Below are 25,887 nucleotides of genomic sequence, written 5' to 3'. Positions count from 1 at the left end.
GAATTACGCGGGCGAATAGCCTGTAAATAAACTTGTGATAAACTGTTTTATTACCAAGATTGACCACTGTAACTCTATCTACTGTAATCTACCCAACGTAAAATTTAAGGAATAAAAAAAAAACACAATAAACTCTAAAGCTAGAATAGAGTTTAAGATGTGTGCAATAACTCATTAAGTTATCAGAACCGGACGTCCATAATGTATAATAGCACTGCACAACATGCAGCAAACGAATCTGGTGGACACGATATTAGTAACAGATAGTTTCAAATAATTGGAGCCAATTTGATGTACGAGTAAGTCTACTGTAGGCTCTAGTCTAGAGCTTTCAAACATGTGCCCCTAAGAATATTATTATTATTATTATTATTATTATTATTATTATTATTATTATTATTATTATTATTATTATTATTATTATTATTATTAGCTGAGCTACAACCCTAGTTGAAAAAGCAGGATACTATAAGCACAAGGGTTCCAACAGGGTAACGTAGCCCAGCAAGGAAGGGAAACAACGAAATAAATGAACTACAAGAGAAGTAATGAACAATTGAAATAGAATATTTTAAGAACAGTAACAACATTAAAGTTGACATTTCATATATAGACTAAAAACTAAAAGAAAAAAAATCAAGAGGAGGAGAAGTAAGATAGACTAGTGTGACCGAATGTAACCCCACCCCCGAGTTTCCACTAAATATCCGAAAGACAAGATATTAAGGCTTTTAAGAAACTGAAGACTTTCTTATTTTGTAAGTTCGTCGGTAATGTGGATTTGACAATAAACACGGAATACGCTGTTTGATATTTTAAATACCCAAGAATATATGCAACAAACAGATCTTGCCGGTGCTGCACCCTGTGTGGTAAGACCAAGAGATAACCCTTATAGTAAGTAAAGTAATGTGAATTTGACAATTAACGATGAATACGTTATGTGATACTTTAAATACCTAAGAATGTATACGACAAAACATATCTTGTAGGCCCAGTAGTGCATAGTGTTTCCTTGTATGATAGGGCAAGGTAAAAAACTCTCTTAAAGTGAAGTAGAACTTAGCCATGGCTATTCTTGAAAAGATCTCGTAACGTCTATTAACAGTATTGATAATATTAGTATTGTTGGTAAATGGATACGATATTCTTAAAAGGAAACTGACATTTCTGTACGATAACTTTGGCGCAAGTATGATAATTTTGAAGCCAGAATACGATAGTTCTGCCAAAAACTCTGGCAACCCGACCCTTCCTCTGAAAGTTAAGAACACGTCGCCCTGACCTGTCAAAGCTTGGACAACATGACGTAAGTGTGAACCATATGCCTATTTATTTTGTTACCGCAATGGAATATTTACTGATATTCGGGTACCCTTTGTCAAAAGGAAACATAAGGATAACTGTTGTTGGAATGGATAAGCCATGTCCTCTCAGTGTGCGGTAGGAGTGATGTAAAGTAACGGCAGGGCTTTCTCTCACAAGTCGGCTCTTGGGTCTTAATGAATATTTTATTTTTTAAATGTTAATTTAACATTATCATAATTAAGAATTCTTGTTCTTAATAAATCCATGGTCTAGATATGGATTACTGTATTTTGCTTAAGGCACATTTTGTATTGTAGGTATCGCCACTAGCCTTAGGCTATTGCTCAACTTGATCGAATATTCGTATAAAAAAAAGACAATCAGTCTATTAAAGTACTAATCAAGCTTGCAAATGGTAAAATGACAAAATTTGAAAAGTCAAGGGTAAACATAGCAGAAGTTTGCTGATAGGTTATGGTGTGAAAGAGAAATAACCTATGGTAAGGGTGTTTTTTTTATAGTATAGTACAATAATAGTTAGGACATTAAAATTTCCATAATGGAATAGATCTTTTAAAATTCACTATATTGAACCCCATATCCTATTAACTATAAACATAGTTACAGATTTGCTTCTATAGTTTGCATCTTGACACCTGCCATGAGAAGCACCTTTGCACACTAAAAGAAAAGAAAATGGATAGGTGCTTACCTTGAAAGTTAATTGGGGTTGTATGTAGGATAGCTGCTACCTGTATGTATTATTATGTCTAACTTAGAATATGGCAGGGTAAGGGAGGTCGCAAGGGAGCATCAGCCCCCCCCCCCCCCCGTTAGGGAAGTAGGTAAGAACATGGCTTGTAGGTTAGGTTAAGAGGGAAAGTTTAGGTTATTGATGTCCATTTTTAGGTAATTTTGTATTGTATTACAGGGTGAGATTTCGAACAGAATATAGATGTTTTCCTATAGTAAATAACGTGATTTAACAGAATTTCATGTTCATTTCAATCGGAAACAAACCCATCAACCAATACGGCTAACTTTAAGTTGCACGGTGTCACTTCTCTTACGAATGTACTGCGAACGATAACATTAGCAACGTTACCAATAATACACAGTGTTACCAACGTTGACGTATGGTACACAGAGTTACCGACGGCACGCTGACATTACTAACGATAGTAATGATAGATATTTCCATACGTATTTTAAATAATATCTCCATATAAGTTTTACTCAATATATAAAAAGTACAAAAAGGGCACAGAACCTAACAAACCCACCTAACCTAGCCTAGTAGTATGACAGGTCACAAAATAACATTTGATCTACATTGGACGTTGGCAGCACTGGTTACTGTATTTTTTTCATGACACAATCTTTGCAACGGCACCTCCAAAGTTTATCCAGATAATGTATATTGTTTTGTATTTTCCTCCGGTTATTATAATTTCAAGAAGGTAATCTATAGAGAAGAAAAGGCTTGTTTTACGTTTATATATCGATTTCCCAGTAGGTTTTCCCCACCCAAAACCCCGATTTCCGACTGGGGGTCCCCCCATTATCGGAGGATATAGATGTACAGTATATATATTTCTGAAACTATTCATTTGCGACGGGAACGAGTGTCATTTTCGAAGAGAGCGTAATTTTTTCTATAAGAAAAAGTAGTTGTTTTCCTAGGTTACATTGCCCTGTAATACACTACAATGAAACCCATTTTTAATCAACGCGTGAGGAACTGGCCGCTGTTATACAAAGGCTCCCCCCATTGTAAGGATTTTTTATATTGTAGTACAATAATAGTTAGGACATTAAAATTTACTTAATGGAAAAGATCTTTTTAAATTCACTATATTGAACCTCATATCCTATGAAGTATAAATATATATACAGATTTTATTATAGATTCTTGCCTTGCTTCTATAGTTTTCATCTTGACACCTGCCATGAGAAGTTCCTTTGCACACTAAAGAAAAATATAATAGTTGCTTATCTTGCAATGTAATTGTTTGAACAGAAACAAAAAAATGTTCTACCTTCATACCCTCTTAGTTATGTGTTTTCAATATTGGGATGTACAATGTAATAATGCCCTAATTTCAGTTGTGTGAATAATGTTAGGTTAGGGTAGTAATGTGTTTGATATATTTAGTCTGATAATGAGAAATGGGAAGCCAGGTCTTAATGTTTGAATACTGTAATGCTAAAATACTCAGAGCAGCATATATAGTTTGCCAAAACAGAGGAGCATGTCGATAATGTTAAGGAGCATGACTCTCGACCTATGGATTGGAATTTTGGAAATTCAAATTGTTGCATTTTTGCCAAGGAAAAAGTCTATATTCCATGTTTCAAATAGTTTTTTTTTTTTAATGAAAAATTTGTTTTAGTGCCTATCTATTTACTTTCCTTCAAAAATTCCAGGAAAGCTGTTTATATGAGTGGTAAATATACAGTTTGGTTCTTTGATTTATAGCCAAATACATGAACCATATATTTTTCGTACTATCTTGTCTGTTATCCATTTTTGGCCAGGAATATTGGGGTAAACCACAAGTTCATGATTTTTCCTACCCCCTTATGAAAAAGAATTATAGAGAATCTTAGTTTCCCGGAGTTTTGGGTGGGGGAAACGCCAAAAACTAGTTATTTTCAGCAATAACAATGGTCAAAATGCACAATAAACACAAATTAACGAGTTGTACAAATATATGATTCATGTAAGTGGCTGGAAATGAATATCATATTTACTGTATCTAATTCATTTCACATCCCTCTGATGATTTTTGCTTTGCCGTGGCTCACTTCACTCGCAAATAAACATAATCTCACTACTCCTCTGTTCTGGCAAGCGGTATCAGGATGCCAGAAAACCTTAAATCAATCAATCAATCTGACAAGCTGAACATAAATGTACTGCACATGTCAACTATGTGTCATTATTTTTCGGATACTTTTTACAGTTGAGCAACAATAGCTATGTACTCTACTGAACAGAGAGGATTTTCAGCTTAATCTATTACCCAAATAGATAAAATTACAATATAAATTTTTATGAATAGAACTTACCTGTCAGTTATATATACCCAAATAGATGAAATTACAATATAAATTTTAAAATAAATTATACTATACTGTACTTTTGGAGACGTCTTCTTGTAACATTAATCATGCAGGAACTGAAGGGGTAGGTGGGAGAAGATGGCTGTTTTAGAAGAATATCTGGGAACTTCTGGGGAAATATTTGGAAGTTCTTAATTGGGTAGAAAAAGCCAGGCAATGATTATATCATACAGAAAACAGAACAGCTGGCAAAATCGAATGCAAACAATGCATGCTCAATACAGTAATTCATAATCAGTCTCCTAAAAGTAAGCATTTGATATGGACAATGAAATGGTGTCCACAATTTAATCAATTGATACATAAGTTTTTATGCTCAGCCACCATTGATCATACAAAGAAAAAGGCCAAACTAGCTAGCACTTGTCCATTTCTTATAGTCAATTCCAGTTTTGCTAGAAATTAATGTATCATATAATAACCATTTTAATATCCCATTTACAATGGTTCCCCCCATTTCTATAATGTCCCGAGGAATAGATTATCAGTTTTCTTATATTCTATATGTATTCATAAACATTTGTCTGCTTGTTTATATACTGTTTTTAAAATTTTTATGGTATTATTTTGAACGGTGCATTAAGTGTTAGAGACAATAACTAGATTGACCAAATACATGAAATTTACCCAGAAAATTACAGACTAGAATATATTATGCTTGCCATTTCTTGCTCATGTGTGCACATTTGGTACATGTAGCATATGTTACGTGTCTGTGGGGAGTGATATTTTTGGATTTGAGAGAAGGGACTCACCCAAATGGTGTGGGAATTTAATGCCAAAAGCCCATTCTAAAGTCTATTCAATCAATCTAAAAAAAAAAAGAAAAATAAACTTTTTCTCAAAACTTTAAGTTTCCTGAGAAAAATAGCTCCTACTTTTTTTTTTTAATATGAATCAATTTTTGTCGTTAAATCAGGAAAAGATAGGGAATTTTATTGCCTTTGATCTGTAAAATTACTTTTATCAGAAAAAGCAAAAAACCTCCATATGAAAGTAGTTACGGTTCAAAGCATCTAATATACATTGATAAAATGCAAATAAGAAAACCCCTCTCATTTTCGGAGGGTCCATTGAAAAGTGACACTTTCGCAGTAAAGTTTTCTTGCATGCTTTGGCATGTCAATACTATAATAGGTACAAGCTTCTGTTTTGGTGCTTTTTCATAATATAAGTAGAATATCTATAATACTAAGAAGTAATGAAGATTGCGTGATTAACATGTATTTTTAAATATTTAACTTAGCCGGTGAATATATAATAGCTGCTGCTCAGCGGCTCGACAGAAAACACACACAAAAACTCGCGAGCGATCGCTATGAAGGTTGCGGGTGTGCCCACCAGTGCCAACTATCGGCCAGATACCACACATGCATGTAAAGAAGCCTTCAATTCTTCTCTGTCGACCTTGACGACAAGACGTATCAATACTCGCTGTATAACCTGGAGTTTTCTCAACTTATTTGGTGAAGTACTTCATTTTGGTTTGAGCTTTCGCAGTGCAGGTGTTTTTCCTCAACTTAAACTCTTGAACTCTTTATTGGACAGATTTAATTGTTGATGACTTGGATTGTTTTTTGGACTTTCTTTGACTAATTCAAAATGGCTGACGCTTCACAAGCCCCTAGATTTTGTAAGTGTAATGCTAGGGACTGTAATAAGCGTCTTCCAAAGGCATCTCTCGATCCACATACTGTGTGTTCTAATTGTCGGGGTAAAACCTGTCAATTAGGAGATCGGTGTGAGGAATGCGTGGGCCTTTCGGAATTTGATTGGCTCGAATACGATAAGTATGCTCGTAGGCTAGAGAGAGATAGGGTAAGGAGGAGTTCCTCTAGGTCAGTAGATTTTTCCTCTCCACATGCCCCTGACCCTAATCCTTCCCCTGTAGTGGTTGTACCTAACCCCCCTTCTGGCACTCAGGAACCATCTATGCAAGACATGTTACGTGCTATTCATGCCTTGGGTGAAAGAGTTGAAACGTTAGCAACTGATCGTAATCAACTCATGGCTGACGTTAAAGAGCTTAAGTGTCAGAGTGCCACAGCGGAAAATAGTGGGAAAGTGATTAGTGCGCAAAGTGTTGTGAACAGGGTGTTGCGACCGAGGGTTCGTCTGTTCGTGTCTGTCGTTCACCTAGTCCGAGACCTCTTGCAAGCTCCCAAGCCCAGGGGAGAAGTAATGTCGTACGACTTATGGGTTCGAGAGGCCTTGATCAGCGAACAGACGATCCCTCTATGGTATCAGGCGTATCTCACCAAGATCGCCCCTACCATAAGACGAGAGAGCCCATTTTCTCCTCGTCATCCGAAGGCTTTTCGCATAAGAAACCGTGGAGCAAGGTTTCTAGGCCCCTTAAGCGAAAGTCGGTCCCTTCAGGACAGGTCCAGCGTCCTGGATGTAGTCATTGGGACAGTTCTGACCCGTTACAGTCATCGGATGACTGCTCGCCGCCTAAGCAACAACATTACACAGGCTCAGAGAGTCTTGGTGTAGGCAAGGTTGTGCCGTCTCAGACGTTAACCCCGTCGTTTACCGCACCCATTCCCGTGGACCCTAAATGGGTTATACTGCAGGACATGCAGACTAAGCTCGCCTCCCTTATGGAAGACTATTCTGCCGATAAGGTTCACGTTGATCCTAGCCGTTTATCTCATCGAGATCCTGGCCTTCAGCCGCCCAAACGAACCTTTGTGCGTCCTGTTGACGTTGGCGTAGCTAAGTCACGTCAGTCACGATATGTAGAGCCTCACTCGATGCGGTCACGTGTTGGCTTTCAGCCGCATTTGGACGTTAGGCCACTTCCTAATGCTCCTGTTGACGTTCAGGACGTTCGCCAACCAGCGGAGTTGACTTGTTTTGACGCTGAGCGTCAACCACCGCAGTCTAGAGTTGTTTTGACTGCTCAGACTAGGCAGTCAAAACAGTCTCGAGTGGACGCCGAGCGTCCTCCCGCACCTGTTGTTGTTGACAGTTCACAGACTGTTAAGCAGTTACATGACGTTGCGTCCTGGTCCGCTACTAATGCACCAGTGCGTGTGGACGCTGCGTGTCAAGCATTGCCAACCCCTTTGCTTGTTACTCAGCAGTTGTCAGATGAGGATCCTTCAGATGAGGACGTTGCTGACCCTCAGCATGATGATCATCCTTCGGATGTAGACGAACCCAGAACAGTTCCTCCATCAATGAACTTTAAGAAAGTCATGTTAATTTTTAAGGAGTTGTTTCCAGATCACTTCGTCGCTGTTGCTCCTCGTTCGCCACCGTCTGAGTTTGCTCTAGGCGTACCTGCTAACATGCCAGCCTTTACGAAACTTGTGCTCTCTCGCTCTTCCAAGAGAGCTTTAGGGCTTTTAGGCGACTGGTTGGAAACCAAGAGGAGTTTGGGGAAGACGGCCTTTGCCTTCCCTCCGTCTAAACTCTCGTCTAGATCGAGCGTCTGGTATGCCACGGGAGAAGTTCTCGGCTTGGGAGTCCCTGCCTCTGCCCAGGGTGACTTCTCAAACCTTGTAGACTCTCCCCGCCGCCTAGCCATGAGACGCTCGAAGATTAGTTGGTCCTCCTCGGACCTTGACCATCTGATGAAAGGCATTTACAGAGCCTTTGAAGTTTTCAACTTCCTTGACTGGTGTTTGGGAGCCTTAAGTAGGAAAATCTCATCGGCTGATAGAGATGTCTCCTTACTGATTATGTCCTGTATGGATAAAGCCATCCGCGATGGTTCCAATGAGCTCTCCTCCTCTTTTACGTCGGGAGTCTTAAAGAAGCGAGAGTCCCTTTGCTCTTTTCTTTCGGCAGGAGTTACTCCCTGTCAGAGATCTGAACTGCTCTTTGCTCCCTTATCAAAGTTTTTGTTCCAGCAACAATTGGTTAAGGACATAGCTTCTTCACTCGTGCAGAAGGACACCCATGACTTTGTGGCGTCCTCAGCTCGCAAAGGGACTCCTTCTACATCCTTTTCTGCTAGACCTAGGATAGACACTCCGGCGTCCAGATTTATTCCGCCCTTTCGTGGCAGAGCTCCCAGCAGGGGAAGTACTCGTGCCGAGGGAAAGAGAGGAAAGAAGAGAGGAGCCAAGTCCTCACGTGGCAGAGTCTGACTGGCCGCAGCCTCAGACTGAAGAACTTCTGGCAGGCCTGGGAGAAGAGGGGCGCAGACCAACAATCTGTGAGGTTGCTCAGAGAGGGGTACAAAATTCCATTTGTACGCAAACCTCCTCTAGCTACTTCCCCCATCGACCTCTCTCCCAGGTACCGAGAGGAGTCAAAGAGACAAGCCCTGAACCTAGAAGTGTCTCTTTTGCTAGAGAAGGGAGCGGTGGTGAAAGTCTCGGACCTTCAATCACCGGGGTTTTACAACCGTCTCTTCCTAGTACCGAAGAAGACAGGAGGTTGGAGACCGGTGCTAGACGTCAGTGCACTCAACATCTTTGTTACGAAGACAAAGTTCACCATGGAGACCACGAAATCAGTCTTAGCAGCGGTCAGAAAGGGAGACTGGATGGTCTCTCTCGACCTAAGAGACGCATACTTCCACATCCCCATACACCCAGATTCCCAACCGTTTCTGAGGTTTGTTTTCAACAATGTGGTATACCAGTTTCGGGCCCTGTGCTTTGGCCTAAGTCCTGCTCCTCTCGTGTTTACGAAGCTTATGAGGAATGTAGCAAAATTCCTCCATTTATCGGGTATCCGAGCCTCCCTGTACTTGGACGACTGGCTTCTCAGAGCCTCGTCCAGTCATCGCTGTCTGCAGGATCTTCATTGGACATTGGATCTGACCAAGGAATTGGGACTTTTGGTCAACTTAGAAAAGTCCCAGCTGATTCCATCCCAAACTATACTGTATTTAGGGATGGAGATTCGCAGTCCAGTTTTTCGGGCTTTTCCGTCTGCCCCCCGAATAGAGCAAGCCCTGCTCAAAGTCCAACTGATGTTGAAGAGAGAACGATGCTCAGTCAGGAATTGGATGAGTCTAGTAGGAACTCTATCATCCCTGGAGCAGTTTGTCTCGCTAGGAAGGCTACACCTTCGACCTCTCCAGTTCCATCTAGCCTTTCACTGGAAAAAGGACAAGACATTAGAGACGGTCTCAATCCCGATCTCCGAACCAGTAAAGGCATGCCTGAATTGGTGGAACGACAATATCAGTCTGAGAGAGGGACTTTCCCTAGCAGTTCAGAACCCAAACCACGTACTATTCTCAGACGCGTCGGATTTGGGTTGGGGTGCGACCCTGGACGGTCGGGAATGCTCAGGTCTGTGGACCTCAAGTCAGAGGAGCATGCACATCAACGGCAAGGAGCTTTTGGCAGTCCACCTGGCCTTGATGAAATTCGAGAGTCTCCTTCGAAACAAAGTGGTAGAGATCAACTCCGACAATACCACAGCCTTGGCATACATTTCCAAGCAAGGAGGCACCCACTCCCTGACGCTGTACGAGATCGCAAGGGACCTGCTCATTTGGTCAAGAGATCGAGGCATCTCCCTGTTAACGAGGTTTATCCAGGGCGACTTGAACGTCTTAGCAGACTGCCTCAGTCGGAGGGGTCAGGTAATTCCTACGGAATGGACCCTCCACAAGGACGTGTGCAAGAGTCTTTGGGCGACTTGGGGTCAACCCACCATAGACCTCTTTGCAACCTCGATGACCAAGAGACTTCCAATCTATTGCTCTCCAGTCCCAGACCCAGCAGCAATACACATAGATGCATTTCTTCTAGATTGGTCTCATCTGGACCTATATGCATTCCCACCATTCAAGATTGTCAACAAGGTACTGCAGAAGTTCGCCTCTCACGAAGGGACAAGGTTGACGTTAGTTGCTCCCCTCTGGCCCGCGAGAGAATGGTTCACCGAGGTACTTCGATGGTTGGTAGACTTTCCAAGGAGTCTTCCTCTAAGAGTAGATCTGTTACGTCAGCCCCACGTAAAGAATGTACACCAAAGCCTCCCCGCTCTTCGTCTGACTGCCTTCAGACTATCGAAAGACTCTCTAGAGCTCGAGGCTTTTCGAAGGAGGCAGCCAGTGCGATTGCAAGAGCGAGGAGAGCTTCTACCATTAGAGTATACCAGTCGAAGTGGGAAGTCTTCCGAGACTGGTGCAAGTCAGCATCTGTGTCCTCGTCCAGTACCTCTGTAGCCCAAATCGCTGATTTTCTCTTACACCTGAGAAAAGTTCGCTCACTTTCAGCTACCACGATCAAGGGCTACAGGAGCATGTTGGCTTCGGTCTTTCGGCATAGAGGCTTAGATCTTTCCAACAATAAAGATCTACAAGATCTCCTTAAGTCTTTTGAAACCTCTAAGGAACGTCGTTTGGCAACTCCTGGATGGAACTTAGACGTGGTCCTAAGGTTCCTCATGTCAGACAGGTTTGAGCCATTACATTCAGCCTCCCTGAAGGATCTCACTCTCAAGACACTTTTCCTAGTGTGCTTGGCCTCGGCTAAAAGAGTCAGTGAACTGCATGCCTTCAGTAAGAACATCGGCTTTTCTACAGAAAAAGCCACTTGTTCTCTTCAACTTGGTTTCCTGGCCAAAAATGAACTGCCTTCTCGTCCTTGGCCTAAATCTTTTGATATTCCTTGTTTATCAGAGATCGTAGGCAACGAACTGGAAAGAGTGTTATGTCCTGTTAGAGCTCTTAAGTTCTATTTAGCTCGTACTAAGTCATTACGAGGTAAATCTGAGGCATTATGGTGCTCAGTCAAGAAACCATCATTGCCTATGTCAAAGAATGCTTTGTCATATTTTATCAGATTTTTAATACGAGAAGCTCATTCCCACTTGAATGAGAAAGACCGATGTTTGCTTAAGGTTAAGACGCACGAAGTCAGAGCTATAGCAACCTCCGTGGCCTTCAAGCAAAATAGATCTCTGCAAAGTATCATGGACGCGACTCTTTGGAGAAGCAAGTCAGTATTCGCGTCATTTTACTTAAAAGATGTCCAGACTCTTTACGAGGACTGCTACACACTGGGTCCATTCGTTGCAGCGAGTGCAGTAGTGGGTGAGGGTTCTACCACTACACTTCCCTAATTCCAATATCCTTTTTTAATCTGTCTCTTGAAATGTTTTTTAATATTGTTTTTTGGGTTGTACGGAAGGCTAAGAAGCCTTTCGCATCCTGGTTGATTTGGCGGGTGGTCAAAGTCATTTCTTGAGAGCGCCCAGATTAGGGGTTTGATGAGGTCCTGTTGGTATGGGTTGCAACCCTTCATACTTCAGCTCCTGGGAGTCCTTCAGCATCCTAAGAGGATCGCTGGGCTTCGTGAGGAAGACAGACTTACAAGGCAGAGTAATCGTCTAAGTCAACTTCCTTACCAGGTACCTATATATTTTGGTTTTGTTATATTGATAACTGTCAAAAACTCTAAGCATATACGCTGTAAACTTAATTAACTCTGGTCTCTACCCACCGCCTTGGGTGTGAATCAGCTATTATATATTCACCGGCTAAGTTAAATATTTAAAAATGATATTTTAATTATAAAATAAATTTTTGAATATACTTACCCGGTGAATATATAAATTAAAGGCCCTCCCTTCCTCCCCAATAGAGACGCAGCGGGACGAGAAGAATTGAAGGCTTGTTTACATGCATGTGTGGTATCTGGCCGATAGTTGGCGCTGGTGGGCACACCCGCAACCTTTCATTGCGATAGCTCGCGAGTTTTTGTGTGTGTTTTCTGTCGAGCCGCTGAGCAGCAGCTATTATATATTCACCGGGTAAGTATATTCAAAAATTTATTTTATAATTAAAATATCATTTTTTAGCAAAAACTTAGATATTTAGATAAACAGATATTTAGATAAACAATAAGCATAAAAAATAAAAGATGTATGTTTGAAGAATTTATTTCATATGAATATTATGTAGAAATGGCTTATCTATCATGGTGATGCAATTGTTTTGATATAAATGTCATTGGGGGAAAGCTATGTCTTATTAGAAACTGACAATTGTTCTGTAACTGGAATACAAACTTATGCTATTTATTAGGGGTATTACTTTCGTGGAAGCTGAAAGGATGATCCATTAAAATTTTAGCGAGGAGTAACTACCCATTCCGCTAGTTAGCTGGGGTAGGGGGGTTAGCATGATACTGCTCCTGTTCCCACACCTGGGATTTAGCTCATTTTGCTTTTGGCTTGGATGGTGAACAGTCGTTACTGCTCTTCATCCTCACCAATATTTTGGCCTGCCGTTAATGTTTTGTGTTTGTGCTTTCTCTTTAACAGTGTGTTTGTGTTGACTTCTGCCGACTATGCGTACCTGCCCTGGACTTGAAGGCCGGCCCTGCGGTACCTTCATGTCGGCCGTGGACACCAATCGTCACACCCTTTGTCCCGCATGCAGAAGTCAATGGTGTGCCAGTGAAAATAATTGTAATGAGTGTCGGGAGTGGTCTGCCTTCCATTGGGAAAGGTTTGGGCGCTGGCGTAAGAAGAAGTCAGGGTGGGATATTTCTCCTTCGAAGGTTTCTTCGAAAGGAAAAAACCCAAGGCTGCTTCTTCCGATTCTCGACCTTCTTCCGAAGCTTCTGCTCGTTCGGTCTCTTCTGAGAGACCGTCGAGTAATAGCTTAGGCTCTTTAACTGATGATCAACCCCGGTCCTCGAGAGATGGTGTTGCTTCCCCTAGTGAAGTGGCCCTACCTCTACCCCCGTTGTCTCTTTCTCCCTTTGTACAGGTGTGGTTATCCTTGGGGCTTCTGGGTCCGCTCTCCGAGGAATCCTTGCTGCAACGTATCATACGTGGTGCTAGTATGCAACCTTCGTCGACTTTGGAGGTGGATCCTCTGTCATGTGTGGACGTAGTGGTGTCTGAGGCGTCATCTGCTGCTGCTGCTGCCGATGCTTCTGCTCCTTTAGATTCTTCAGCTGGTGCCGCTGACTGCGCTTCCCTCCTTCCTGATCATCCTTCGAGGGGGAAGCAAAGTCCTTCGTCTGTCTGCTGCGAGTGTTTCTCCTCCTTGGGGGAGTTCACTCATAGAGACTCCTCTGCGGAGGACTGCTGCTTCCAAAGGTCAGCTTGCTGATCTACCGGGCCACAGAGGGCGTCAACGTTCTAGCAGAGTTCGCCCTCCGCTTCTCTTTCGAGGTGTCCCTTCACCATCGGTGAAAAGGCGCCTCTTCGGCTCTTCAGCCTCGTCTTCGCAGCCTTCTCCCCGCAGAGGAGTCTTCTCTTTCGTCGTCTTCTGGCCCTTGACCTTCACCCTCTCCTGGACCTTCTCCTGATGATGCTGCCGCTAGTCCACTTAAGTTCCCCCATGAACTCTTTGGTGGATCGTGCGCGATTCTCTTTGGAGAATGTTCGCCCTTCCAAAGGGCACATCCCTGTTCCAGATCTTCCTACGCGCTGATCTTCTGCATCTCTCCAACCTTCTGACCTGCCTGCTCGCGATGTGACCAAGTGTCACTCCTTTTCGCGAACTTGCCATCCTGCGCAGCGTTTGAAGCCTTCGTCTGTGCACCAACGCTCATCGGCACATCAGCGCTCACCTCCACGTTAGTGCTCTCCAGCACGTCGACGCTCTCCGGTGCATCAGGTCTCTCCTGCTGTTGAGTGATTTTCAATGCCCCGACGATCTCCTGATCACCAGTGCCTTCATGCCATTCGAAGCATCAGCGTTTACCAGTTCGCCAGCGCTCACCAGTGCGCCAGCGCTCGCCAGTGCACCAACGCTCGCCAGCGCTCCAGCGCTCTCTTGCGCATCTGTGCTCTCCTACATGCCTGCGCTTTCCTCGCACCAGTGCTCTTCAGCTCGCAAGCACTCTCCTGCCCACCAGCGCCCTCTAGCTCGCCTGCGCACCACCGCTCCCTGGAAGGAATCAAAGGACTCTAAAACTCTGCCAAAGTCTGCTTCGAGGACCTCCAGGCCTGCAGGAACCACCAGTCACCCTAGGGATGTTCACGTCCCACTCCGAGATGAGCTCTCTGGGGTGGAAGGAGGATGCTTTCCTGCCAGTCCCACTTCAGAGGGGGAGCATAAAGAGCAGAACATGCCTTCTGGCATGTCCTGACTTTTATCAGAGTACTCAACGGGTTTACCGACCTGGAGATATCCCCACAAAAGGGCAAAGACACGGTCTTAGATCGTGTTTTCGGGACTCAGAAGGCCTCATAGACCAGTGCAGCCTTGTCCTGGTCTCAAGGGCTAAAGAGCACCCGGACAAAGATCGCCCAACAGCTCTCCGACCTCACTTCCTCTCAACGTTTGGGCTCTACTGCCAAGCTGCTACCACCTCCTTGCGTCCAGCAGAGGAGGTACTGTGAAATCTTGGACGAGCCTCATCCGGCTCTTCCACTCCGCCACTCTCTGGAAGAGATTACCTAGGGGGTCTTTCTCAGCAGCTGAAATCCTCAACCAGGAAAAGGTCACGAAGTATGCCATGCAGGCTACTTTGTGGCTTGATATTTGGTTGGGGACCCTGGGAATCCAGGTACAGACCGAGGATTTTTCCAAAGAATGTACCAGGAAAGCTATGGGAATTTTCCTCCTCTCAGGCACTCGCACCATCGAGTTTCTTGCCCATCAAGTCTTGAACTTATGGGCGATCACCATCCTGAAACGTCGAGATGCAGTGGCTGAGAGATTCCATCAGCAGTTCCCAAATGCAGAGATTGCTAGGCTCAGGAACTCCTCTCTAAAGGGATCCTCTCTTTTCGAGCTAAAAGATGTGGAATACGGTGCTGAGAGATGGAGGAAGTCTCACCAGGACTCCCTCCTCCATAGGGCTTTGACATCCAAGCCCAGTTCCTCAGCAGTCCCGGCCAGCCAAGACCTCAACAAACAAGACAGCAGCAAAGCCAGCTGTGTCTTAAAAGCCCTTTCTGACCAAGGATTGGGAAGGCACAAAATCGTCCATGGTAGGAAAATATCCTAGAGGGAGCGGCTGTGGCCGCAAACACTTGGATAGGCACTCCCCCCCGCTTGTCCACCAGTGGGGGAATGCCCGCAAAGTTGCTGGGACAAGTGGAAGCAACTCGGGGCAGAACCCTGGACAGTCACCGTGATTCTATGAGGGTATCGCGTCCCGTTCACAACGTCTCTCCCTCCCCTGATCAGGAATCTAGTGTCAATAGACTCCTTTGCGATGGGATCAGCAAAGGGGCTAGCCCTCCAGGAAGAAGTCCCGACCTTGTTGAAGAAGGGCGCTCTCCAGTAGGTCCTTGATGGGTCTCCAGGCTTCTTCAGTCGACTCTTTCTTGTGAAAAAGGCGTTTGGAGGCTGGAGACCAGTCATCGACCTCTCAGCTCCGAGCAAGTTTGTCATGCAGACTCTGTTCAGCATGGACACAGCTGAAACGGTCAGACAAGCGGTAAGACCACTGGACCTAAAGGATGCGTACTTCCAGATACCAATCCATCCATCTTCAAGAAAGTACTTAAGATTCAGCCTAGAAAACAGTAAATACTAGTTGTTCCGTAACTGGAATACAAACCACGCTATTTAATAGGGGTATTACTTTCGGCGTAGCTGAAATGACGAGCCATTAATTTTTAACGACTTAACTACCCACACCGCTAGTTAGCGGGGGGGTAGGGAGGGTAGCTTGCTACCACTCCCCCTCACACACCTGCGATTGAGCTCACTTTGCTTTCGGCTCGGATGGTGAACGGACGTTGCTGTTCTTCATCCTCACCGACAATTGACAGGCATTAATGCTTTTTGCTTTCTCTTTTTTTCTTGACTGTGTGTGTGAAGTTGACTTCTGTGACCATGCGCACCTGCCCTGGACTCTCCGACCACCCCTGTGGAACATTTATGTCGACGGTCAAGACTGATCCTCACGCCCTATGTCCTTCTTGCAGAGGTCAACGGTGTGATAGTGTCAACAAGTGTAGTGAGTGTATGGAGTGGTCTTCCTCCCAGTGGGAGAGGTTTTCGGTACGGTGGAAGAAGAAGTCCAAGCGGGATATTTCTCCTTCGAAGGTTGCTTCGAAGGGAGGAAAACCCAAGGCTCTTCTTCCATCGCCCAAACCTCCTCCCAAGCTTGGTCGGTCTCTTTCAAGAGACCGTCGAGTAGAAGCGTAGATCAATTTATTTCTGACCAACCCCGGGTGTCGAGAGATGAGGTTGCTTCCCCTAGCGAAGCAGCACCACCTCTCCTCGCGGGGGAGGCCTTGTCACTAACCTCCGTGTTTCAGATTTGGTCTTCCTTTGGGGCTCACGGGTTTGCTCTCCAAGGAGGCATTGCTTGAGTTCATCCGCATGGGTGCTTCTGTCAAGCAATTGTCGTCGCCGTCAGAGGTAGATCCCCTGACACTTGCGACGTTGTTGTGTCAGAGGTGTCTCATGCGACATCACCCATCTCCTCTGCCACTCCAAACTCTACTGTAGCTGCCGACTTAGTTTCCCCCGTTCCTGACCATCCTCCGAGGGGGAAATTAACTTCATCATCGGCCTCTCCTGCTAGTGTTTCTCTCCCTCGGGGGAGTTCACTTACAGAGACTCCTCTTCGGAGGACTGCTGACGGTTAGCTTGCTGATCCAATGGCCCCAGAGGGTGCATATGTCTGAAGGCTCGCCTTCCTCTTCGCCTTAGAGACCTTCCTTCACCTACGGTGAGGAGGCGCCTCTTCGGTTCAACGTCTTCAATGCAATCCCACTCAGAGGAGCCTCTAGACCTTCAATCATCAATCTCTTCACCTGCAACCAGTCTTGTGACTTCGGTCCTGGACCTCTCTGCAGAATGTTCGCCATCTCCTTCAGTGGATGGTCATCCTTTTAAAGGACACGTCGACCATCCATCCAACAGACCTGCCGACCTTCCATCTCCATTCCTGTATGAGCCTAATATAGCTCCTCCAAAGTGCGCTATTGCGCGCCATCACTCTCGCCCTGTGCACCACGTGCCTACGCGCCCTGACCAGCGCTCACAAAGCAGCTTGTCAATCACCAACGCTTCGGTGCACCACCCATCATGCTCGCCTTCACAAAGGGCAGCAGCCTCACGCGCTTGTGCGCCAACATGCGCTTATGCGCCAACATGCGCTTACGCGCTAACCTAATCTTCAGCGCTCTCCTGCACGCCAACTTAATCTTCAGCGCTCTCCTGCGCGCCATGCGCACGCGCCCACAATCACCTGCGCAAACACGCTCAGGGTCGCCTACGCCCCAGCACACCACAGCGCACTTGCGCTCTCCTATGCGCCAATGATCTCCTGCCCGCCAGCGCTCTCTTGCACACACGCGCCCACGATCTCCTACGTGCCAGCGCCCATCTGCGCGCCAAATTTCTCCTACGCGCCAGTTACCTGCGCACCAACGTTCTCCTGCGCAACAGCGCGCTCCCGCGCGCCAGTGCTCTCCCTCGCGCCAACATGTGCGCCTCACACCGCCTGCGCACCCGCGCCATCTTGCGACCAACCAACGTGACAGCAAAAACATGCATGCCATCACTCTCCTGCGCGCAAGTTCGTAGGTGAGGCGACAACCTTGTTGCCCTCACCTGTGCGCCAACTTTTACCTGCGCGCTAGCGCTCACCAGACCATGTGCTCTCACTTGCGTGCCATCTTTCTCCTGTGCGCACGCGCGCCCTCTCTCTCTTACAGACGCGCGGCAATATACTCCCGCCCGCTCAGCTCGCAAATATTCTCCTGCGCGCCAACACTCTCCCACGTGCTCATCATGATTCTCCTGCCCGCCCGCGCAAATATACTCCTGTGCACCAATATTCTCCCTCGCGCGGGCACCGATATTCTCCCTCGCGCGGGCACCGATATTCTCCCTCGCGCGGGCACCGATATTCCCCCTCGCGCGGGCGCCCGGTATTCCCCCTCGCGCGGGCGCCGGTATTCCCCCTCGCGCGGGCGCCGGTATTCCCCCTCGCGCGGGCGCCGGTATTCCCCCTCGCGCGGGCGCCGTTATTCCCCCTCGCGCGGGCGCCGTTATTCCCCCTCGCGCGGGCGCCGTTATTCCCCCTCGCGCGGGCGCCGTTATTCCCCCTCGCGCGGGCGCCGGTATTCCCCCTCGCGCGGGCGCCGGTATTCCCCCTCGCGCGGGCGCCGTTATTCCCCCTCGCGCGGGCGCCGTTATTCCCCCTCGCGCGGGCGCCGGTATTCCCCCTCGCGCGGGCGCCGGTATTCCCCCTCGCGCGGGCGCCGGTATTCCCCCTCGCGCGGGCGCCGGTATTCCCCCTCGCGCGGGCGCCGGTATTCCCCCTCGCGCGGGCGCCGGTATTCCCCCTCGCGCGGGCGCCGGTATTCCCCCTCGCGCGGGCGCCGGTATTCCCCCTCGCGCGGGCGCCGGTATTCCCCCTCGCGCGGGCGCCGGTATTCCCCCTCGCGCGGGCGCCGGTATTCCCCCTCGCGCGGGCGCCGGTATTCCCCCTCGCGCGGGCGCCGGTATTCCCCCTCGCGCGGGCGCCGGTATTCCCCCTCGCGCGGGCGCCGGTATTCCCCCTCGCGCGGGCGCCGGTATTCCCCCTCGCGCGGGCGCCGGTATTCCCCCTCGCGCGGGCGCCGGTATTCCCCCTCGCGCGGGCGCCGGTATTCCCCCTCGCGCGGGCGCCGGTATTCCCCCTCGCGCGGGCGCCGGTATTCCCCCTCGCGCGGGCGCCGGTATTCCCCCTCGCGCGGGCGCCGGTATTCCCCCTCGCGCGGGCGCCGGTATTCCCCCTCGCGCGGGCGCCGGTATTCCCCCTCGCGCGGGCGCCGGTATTCCCCCTCGCGCGGGCGCCGGTATTCCCCCTCGCGCGGGCGCCGGTATTCCCCCTCGCGCGGGCGCCGGTATTCCCCCTCGCGCGGGCGCCGGTATTCCCCCTCGCGCGGGCGCCGGTATTCCCCCTCGCGCGGGCGCCGGTATTCCCCCTCGCGCGGGCGCCGGTATTCCCCCTCGCGCGGGCGCCGGTATTCCCCCTCGCGCGGGCGCCGGTATTCCCCCTCGCGCGGGCGCCGGTATTCCCCCTCGCGCGGGCGCCGGTATTCCCCCTCGCGCGGGCGCCGGTATTCCCCCTCGCGCGGGCGCCGGTATTCCCCCTCGCGCGGGCGCCGGTATTCCCCCTCGCGCGGGCGCCGGTATTCCCCCTCGCGCGGGCGCCGGTATTCCCCCTCGCGCGGGCGCCGGTATTCCCCCTCGCGCGGGCGCCGGTATTCCCCCTCGCGCGGGCGCCGGTATTCCCCCTCGCGCGGGCGCCGGTATTCCCCCTCGCGCGGGCGCCGGTATTCCCCCCCGCGCGGGCGCCGGTATTCCCCCCCGCGCGGGCGCCGGTATTCCCCCCCGCGCGGGCGCCGGTATTCCCCCCCGCGCGGGCGCCGGTATTCCCCCCCGCGCGGGCGCCGGTATTCCCCCCCGCGCGGGCGCCGGTATTCCCCCCCGCGCGGGCGCCGGTATTCCCCCCCGCGCGGGCGCCGGTATTCCCCCCCGCGCGGGCGCCGGTATTCCCCCCCGCGCGGGCGCCGGTATTCCCCCCCGCGCGGGCGCCGGTATTCCCCCCCGCGCGGGCGCCGGTATTCCCCCCCGCGCGGGCGCCGGTACAGTGAACCCTCGCTACTTCGCGGTTCGACAATCGCGGATTCACCACTTCGCGGGGTTTTTCCATAACCCATATATATATACATATCGCGGATTTTCCGGAAATTTCGAAAATACCGCAATATCTGAAGACCCCAAATACGATATTTCGTTACCTGTAATTCCATTAATACTGTATTTAGTAATATCTGCTCTTACTGATTGTTCATTGCATTACATATGACATATAATTAAGCACAGAAAGAAATAAAACACGAAAAGAGAATGTGATCATACGATAATTCAGTACTGTATACAGTACGTAGTAAAATTAAATCGAACATGAAACGCAAATCAGATGCAGTCATACCATATTAGAATGGTGTGTACTGTAATGGATATGCTTCTTTTGTATGTATACGTACGTAGTACTGCATCCAATAATATTCTTTGTTGCAAAAATCACATTTCGAATAAGCGTACGAGAGAGAGAGAGAGAGAGAGAGAGAGAGAGAGAGAGAGAGAGAGAGGCGTAAAATAGCGTACGTAAAGCTGTATTATTATTCTTATTGTTATTATTATTATTATTGTTGTTGTTGTTAATAAAATTATTATTGTTATTATTATTATCATTATTATTATTATTATTACTGTACAGTATTATTATCATTATTTATTATTATTACGGTATTGTACTTAATCTACGTACGTTCAGTATGCGCGGGGCATCTTCTATGAGTAGGTAACCAACGCATCATAGTACTGTAAGACGGGTTGTGATTGGTTCAAGCGCTGATAGATGACGAATCAGAACTCAAGTTTTGTAATCTAGCCTCTGATTGGTGTTTTGACCGCTTCTCCAACCCGCAGCATCTCTTTCCGCGGTCACTTTGTCTCCCGCTGTATCGCTGTGTTGACGTTGTTAATTGTGAACTTTAATCTGTGCTGTGCGTGACTGTTTTAAGTTGAACTTTTTGTTGAACTTTCTGTTAAACCCTACTGTACAATGCCTCCCAAGCCTTCTGCTTCTACTAAGGCTGGTAGTGAGCCTAAACAGCACCGAAAGATGATGACGATTGCTGAGAAGGTGACGCTTCTCGATACTATGTTAAAAGACAGTAGTAGTTACGCGGCCGCAGACCTCGAAGACCTGACGAAATCGGGCAGTGAAGACAGTGAAACACAGGAAGAGATCCAAGAAAATGTCGAAGAAACGGTCTTAACATTAGAACGGCTTGCCAAGCTCTGCAAGCTTGCGAATGAGGTGAAAGAAATGTCGCAAGAGTGGGACGAGGATATGGTTCGTTCTGTACAATTCTGCACCAAGATCGATGAACACATGGCTCCCTACAGGATGCTCTTGCGAAAAAAGAAACAGCGGCAGCAACTTCCGATCACAATGCCCTCAGAAGAAATTGAAGAAGTGTCTCAGGAAGAAGTTGAAGAGGTGTCCCAGGAAAAGACACCTCCGTCTGAAGAGACGTAAAATACTATTATTGGCTGCACAGTAGAAGACATCACCAGCTTCATCATCATCATTTCTACTGTGCAGCAAATTCATCGCCATCATCATTCAAGTTTTTCTTGAACTTCTTTCGTGGTGAGTACAGTAACAATCTTTATTTTTACGAATAGAACTTACCTGGCAGTTATATATACATAGCTAATTATCTCTATTTCGGCAGAATTTTTCTAAAACTAGGCAACCGCCTTGTGGTGGTTGGGTGGTAACACCCGTTAAAGGGTGGTAGGAGGAATCATTCCCGTTTTCTGTTCTTCAGTTCATCTCTGCCGGCCGGATCGATAACACGTTGGTCCGTCATTAAGAGTTTTTTTCTTCGATTTCCCTGCTCGGTGTACCAGTCTGCTTTTTTTGGTGAAGTACTCTGATTTGGGGTTTTGGCGATCGTTGTATTTTGTTTTCTCTTAGCTTTTTTTTTGCTGTTTTTCATTATGAGTGAAAAGAGTCATTACCGTATCTGTGCGAATGAGGAATGTAAGGTGAGACTACCCAAAATGGCGGTTGATCCTCACACTGTTTGTTCTCATTGTAGGGGTTTTGTTTGTGCCCTTGATGATAGGTGCGGGGAATGTAAGGTTTTGGATGAGAAAGATTGGTTAATTATGAAGCGCTATGTGCGTAAGCTAGAGCTCGATAGAGTTAGGAGAGCTTCTAGGTCTAAGTCTAAGTCTGTTAGTGGTAAGGAAGACGAACTTAGCGTAGATTTATCTATTGATCCTATTATTGATTCCTCTTTGGAAGTTGATCCTTCCCTTGAGGTAGTAACTCCTGCGCCTCCTACAGGTTCCGTATCTACGGATGACCCTCGGTACACTAGCCTGGCGGCCGAGTTGAAGGCCATTAAAGAACAGCTGGAGGCCTTTAAAGGTAAGGAAAGTGAAAGTGCTTGTGTTAGTGCAGTGGAGGTGGCGACCGACCGAATCTGTCATACCCCTAGGCCTAGACCTCTACCAAGCTCCCAGGACCAAGGGAGAAGGTACGTCGATGACCGAAAGGGGGTGAGAGGTACGTACCCTCGGTCAGCCGTCGCCTCAGACAGTCCTGTTGTCTATTCCCAGGCTGCTCTTGACCGTCACGGGAAAGACGAGTCGGATGTGTTGTTTTCTTCTCCGAATTCGTCCAGACGTAAATGGAAGTATGAAGCTTCAAGACCTACTAAGAGGAGATGGAACCGCGACGAACGGTCTCGTTCTTTCTCTCCCGGTTCTAGCAGTTATGAACCTTGTCCGTCGGAGGATGATTTCGACTCCGTGCCTGTGAAAAGGACGAAGCCTGCTGCCGAAGATACGAGTGTTATTCGTCAGCCCCCCCCTTCGGATCCGCAAGACCCAGCTGATGTTGCTAAATCCTTTATGTCTGTCATGCAGGAACAACTTTTGACTTTAGTACAAGCCTTTAGCCGCCCTCACGCCCAGTCTGACAGACGTAAAGACGACTCGTTGCCGATTAAGAAGTCTGCTTCTAAGAGAGAACGGAGTTCTTCTTTAAAGAGAACTTCTCCCTCTCTACGCCAGGATGAGGAATGTGTGCTTGCGCCAGGCGATACTTCTTCGCGATACCAGGGCGATACGTTTTCTCGTTCTCGATACCGGGACGATACCTTATCGAACGAAGCTGCTTCTCGTTCTCGATACCAAGACGATACCGCCTCCCGTTCGCTTCGACACGACGATACCTCCTCTCGTTCGCTTCGCCACGACGATACCTCCTCTCGTTCGCTTCGCCACGACGATACCTCCTCTCGTTCACGACGCCACGACGATACCGACCCTAGTTCTCGACGCCACGACGATACCGCCTCTCGTTCACGACGCCACGACGATACCGCCTCTCATTCTCGCCGCCACGACGATACCGCCTCTCATTCTCGCCGCCATGACGATACCGCCTCTCGCTCTCGACGACAGAACGACTCTGCCTCTCGTTCTCGGTCCCAGGGCGATACCACCCTGCCTCTTCGGGACGATACTACCTCTCGTTCCAAGGATTCTTCTAGCGCGGGACTCCAGGATGCAACCCGTCTTTTGCAGGATGATGCCTTTGTTTTGCCCTTGTCGGGTTCTAAGGATTCTTCTCTTTCGAAGGATATTGCAGATGTGGATCAGGCCCTCGAGGATGTTTCTGATGACGATGATAATCCTGCCGATGCTGTGGGAGATTACAAAGTTCTCTCTCGCTCCCTTCTTGAACTTTTTGGAGAGGAATTCCAACCTGCTGCCCCTCAATCTCCTCAGTCCCAATTTAACAGAAAGAAGGCCAAGAAACAGTCGGCCTTCATCAAGATGAAGCTGTCTATCTCCGCAAAGAAGGCTCTCATGAAGATTAATGACTGGATGATGGAGCGGAGACAAACAGTTAAGACTTCCTTCTCGTTTCCACCAGCTCGTCTTGCTTCAAGAGCGGGTATGTGGTATGCAACTGGAGAACCTTTGGGTCTGGGAGTGCCTTCCTCCTCCAAGGGTGACTTCTCTGGTTTAGTGGACTCTGCTAGAAGGCATGCTCTCAACTCAGCCAAGGTCATGTGGTCAATGTCGGAGCTGGATCATCTCGTCAAAGGTATTTTTAGAGCCTTTGAGGTTTTTAGTTTCCTAGACTGGTCGCTTGGGACTCTCGCAAGGAAAACTGAACAGATGGATGGATCTAGGGACCTTACGAGCATTATGTCCTGTATGGATAAGGCCCTCAGAGATGGGGCGAATGAGTTGGCTGCTCTGTTCTCAGCTGGGGTCCTAAAGAAGAGAGCTCTGCTTTGCTCTTTTGCTTCTAGGTCTGTTACCAATGCTCAAAAGTCTGAGCTTCTTTACGCCCCCCTCTCTCAACATCTTTTTCCCGAGTCTCTGGTTAATGACATTACGCATTCTCTGGCCCAAAAAGCCACCCAAGACCTTTTATCTCGTTCTGCTCGTAAGCCCTTTGCAGCCCCTCCTTCTTCTTTGAAACGGGAGGAAAGGAGATTCCAGCAGCCCTTTCGGGGCAGGACTACTTCAAGATCAGATTTTAGAGGGAGAAGGCAAGATTCAGGACCAAGATCTACCAGGGGTTCTTTCAGACCTCGCTCCAGGAAATGAAGTTCGTCTCCTCCAGACGGTAGGCGCAAGACTGTCAGGTTTTTGGCAGTCCTGGAAGAGGAGAGGGGCGGACACCTGGTCCCTCTCAGTCATCAAGGAAGGATACAAGATCCCCTTTCTGAAAAAACCTCCTCTCGCAGATGCTCCGCTGGCCTTAGTAGCCCGGTACTCAGATCCTGGGAAACAGAAGGCTCTAGTAGACCTTGTCAACCAAATGCTAGACAAGGGGGCGATAGAACCGGTTCGGGATCTAGTCTCCCCAGGCTTTTACAATCGCCTGTTTCTGGTCCCCAAGAACTCGGGCGGATGGAGACCCGTCCTGGATGTCAGCGCGCTCAACGTATTTGTGGAGAAGACAAAGTTCTCCATGGAGACGACTCAGTCGGTGCTGGCGTCAGTACGTCCAGGGGACTGGATGGTGTCCCTCGACTTGCAGGACGCATATTTCCATGTCCCCATCCATCCGACTTCGAGGAAGTACCTGAGGTTTGTAATGGAGGGCAAGTGCTTCCAATTCAGAGCTCTTTGCTTCGGTCTCAGCACGGCTCCTCAAGTCTTCACCAGGGTAATGGCGAATGTGTCAGGTTGGCTGCATCAGGAAGGGATAAGGATATCCTTCTATCTGGACGATTGGCTGATTCGTTCACGATCGAGGGAGAAATGTCTGGAGGATTTACGGAAGACTTTTATGATGGCTCAGGATCTAGGCCTGGTCATCAACAGGGAGAAGTCTCAGATCAGACCGAATCAGACTATTCTCTATTTGGGGATAGTTCTGAATTCAGTTCTTTTTCGGGCTTCTCCCTCTCAGGAAAGACAGGCCAAGTGTCTCGTAAAAGTCAGAACTTTCCTGGACAAGAAGAGATGCACAGCGAAGGAGTGGATGAGTTTGCTGGGGACTCTGTCCTCCCTCGAACTGTTTGTCTCTCTGGGGAGACTCCACCTAAGGCCTCTTCAGCACTTTCTTTCGAAGACATGGAACAGAAAGATGCAGGAAGACTCCTTTTCCTTCCCCATTCCAATAGAAGTCAAGACTCTTCTGAAGTGGTGGCTGGACCCAACCTTGTTAGGGGAAGGGATCTCCTTACACAAGAAGAACCCAGACCTAGTGTTGTTTTCAGACGCATCAGAGTCAGGCTGGGGGGCAACACTAGAAAGCAAGGAGGTCTCAGGCTATTGGGAAGGAATTCAGCTGGGATGGCACATCAACAACAAGGAGCTGATGGCCATTTTTCTGGGGCTAAAGGCCTTCAAGGACTTGGTGTCTGGGAAGATTGTGGAGGTCAACTCAGACAACACCACAGCTCTTGCTTACATCAGGAAGCAAGGAGGGACTCACTCTCTGTCTCTCTTCGAGACAGCAAGAGAGCTCCTTCTTTGGGCGAAGGAGAACAGGATAA

The 25,887-nt window shown here is 47.9% G+C and overlaps 1 protein-coding gene across 1 annotated transcript in view; it reads left to right on the top strand.

Annotated features, from left to right (window-relative positions):
* Window positions 1–1,201: 1,201 nt before the first annotated feature.
* Window positions 1,202–25,887, top strand: part of LOC137638571 (ubiquitin-fold modifier 1) — an 80,756-nt gene continuing 56,070 nt past the window's right edge. Inside the window, exon 1 of the mRNA XM_068370742.1 lies at window positions 1,202–1,309. Coding sequence (XP_068226843.1) covers window positions 1,305–1,309 — 5 coding nt within the window. The 5' untranslated portion in view covers window positions 1,202–1,304. The remainder of the gene's footprint in view (window positions 1,310–25,887) is intronic.

This window comes from Palaemon carinicauda, chromosome 3 (genome assembly GCF_036898095.1).
Source record: "Palaemon carinicauda isolate YSFRI2023 chromosome 3, ASM3689809v2, whole genome shotgun sequence".
Classification (NCBI taxonomy): Eukaryota; Metazoa; Arthropoda; class Malacostraca; order Decapoda; family Palaemonidae; genus Palaemon; species Palaemon carinicauda.
Note: the sequence above shows the minus strand (reverse complement) of the source record. Positions and strands in the feature narration are given on the sequence as shown.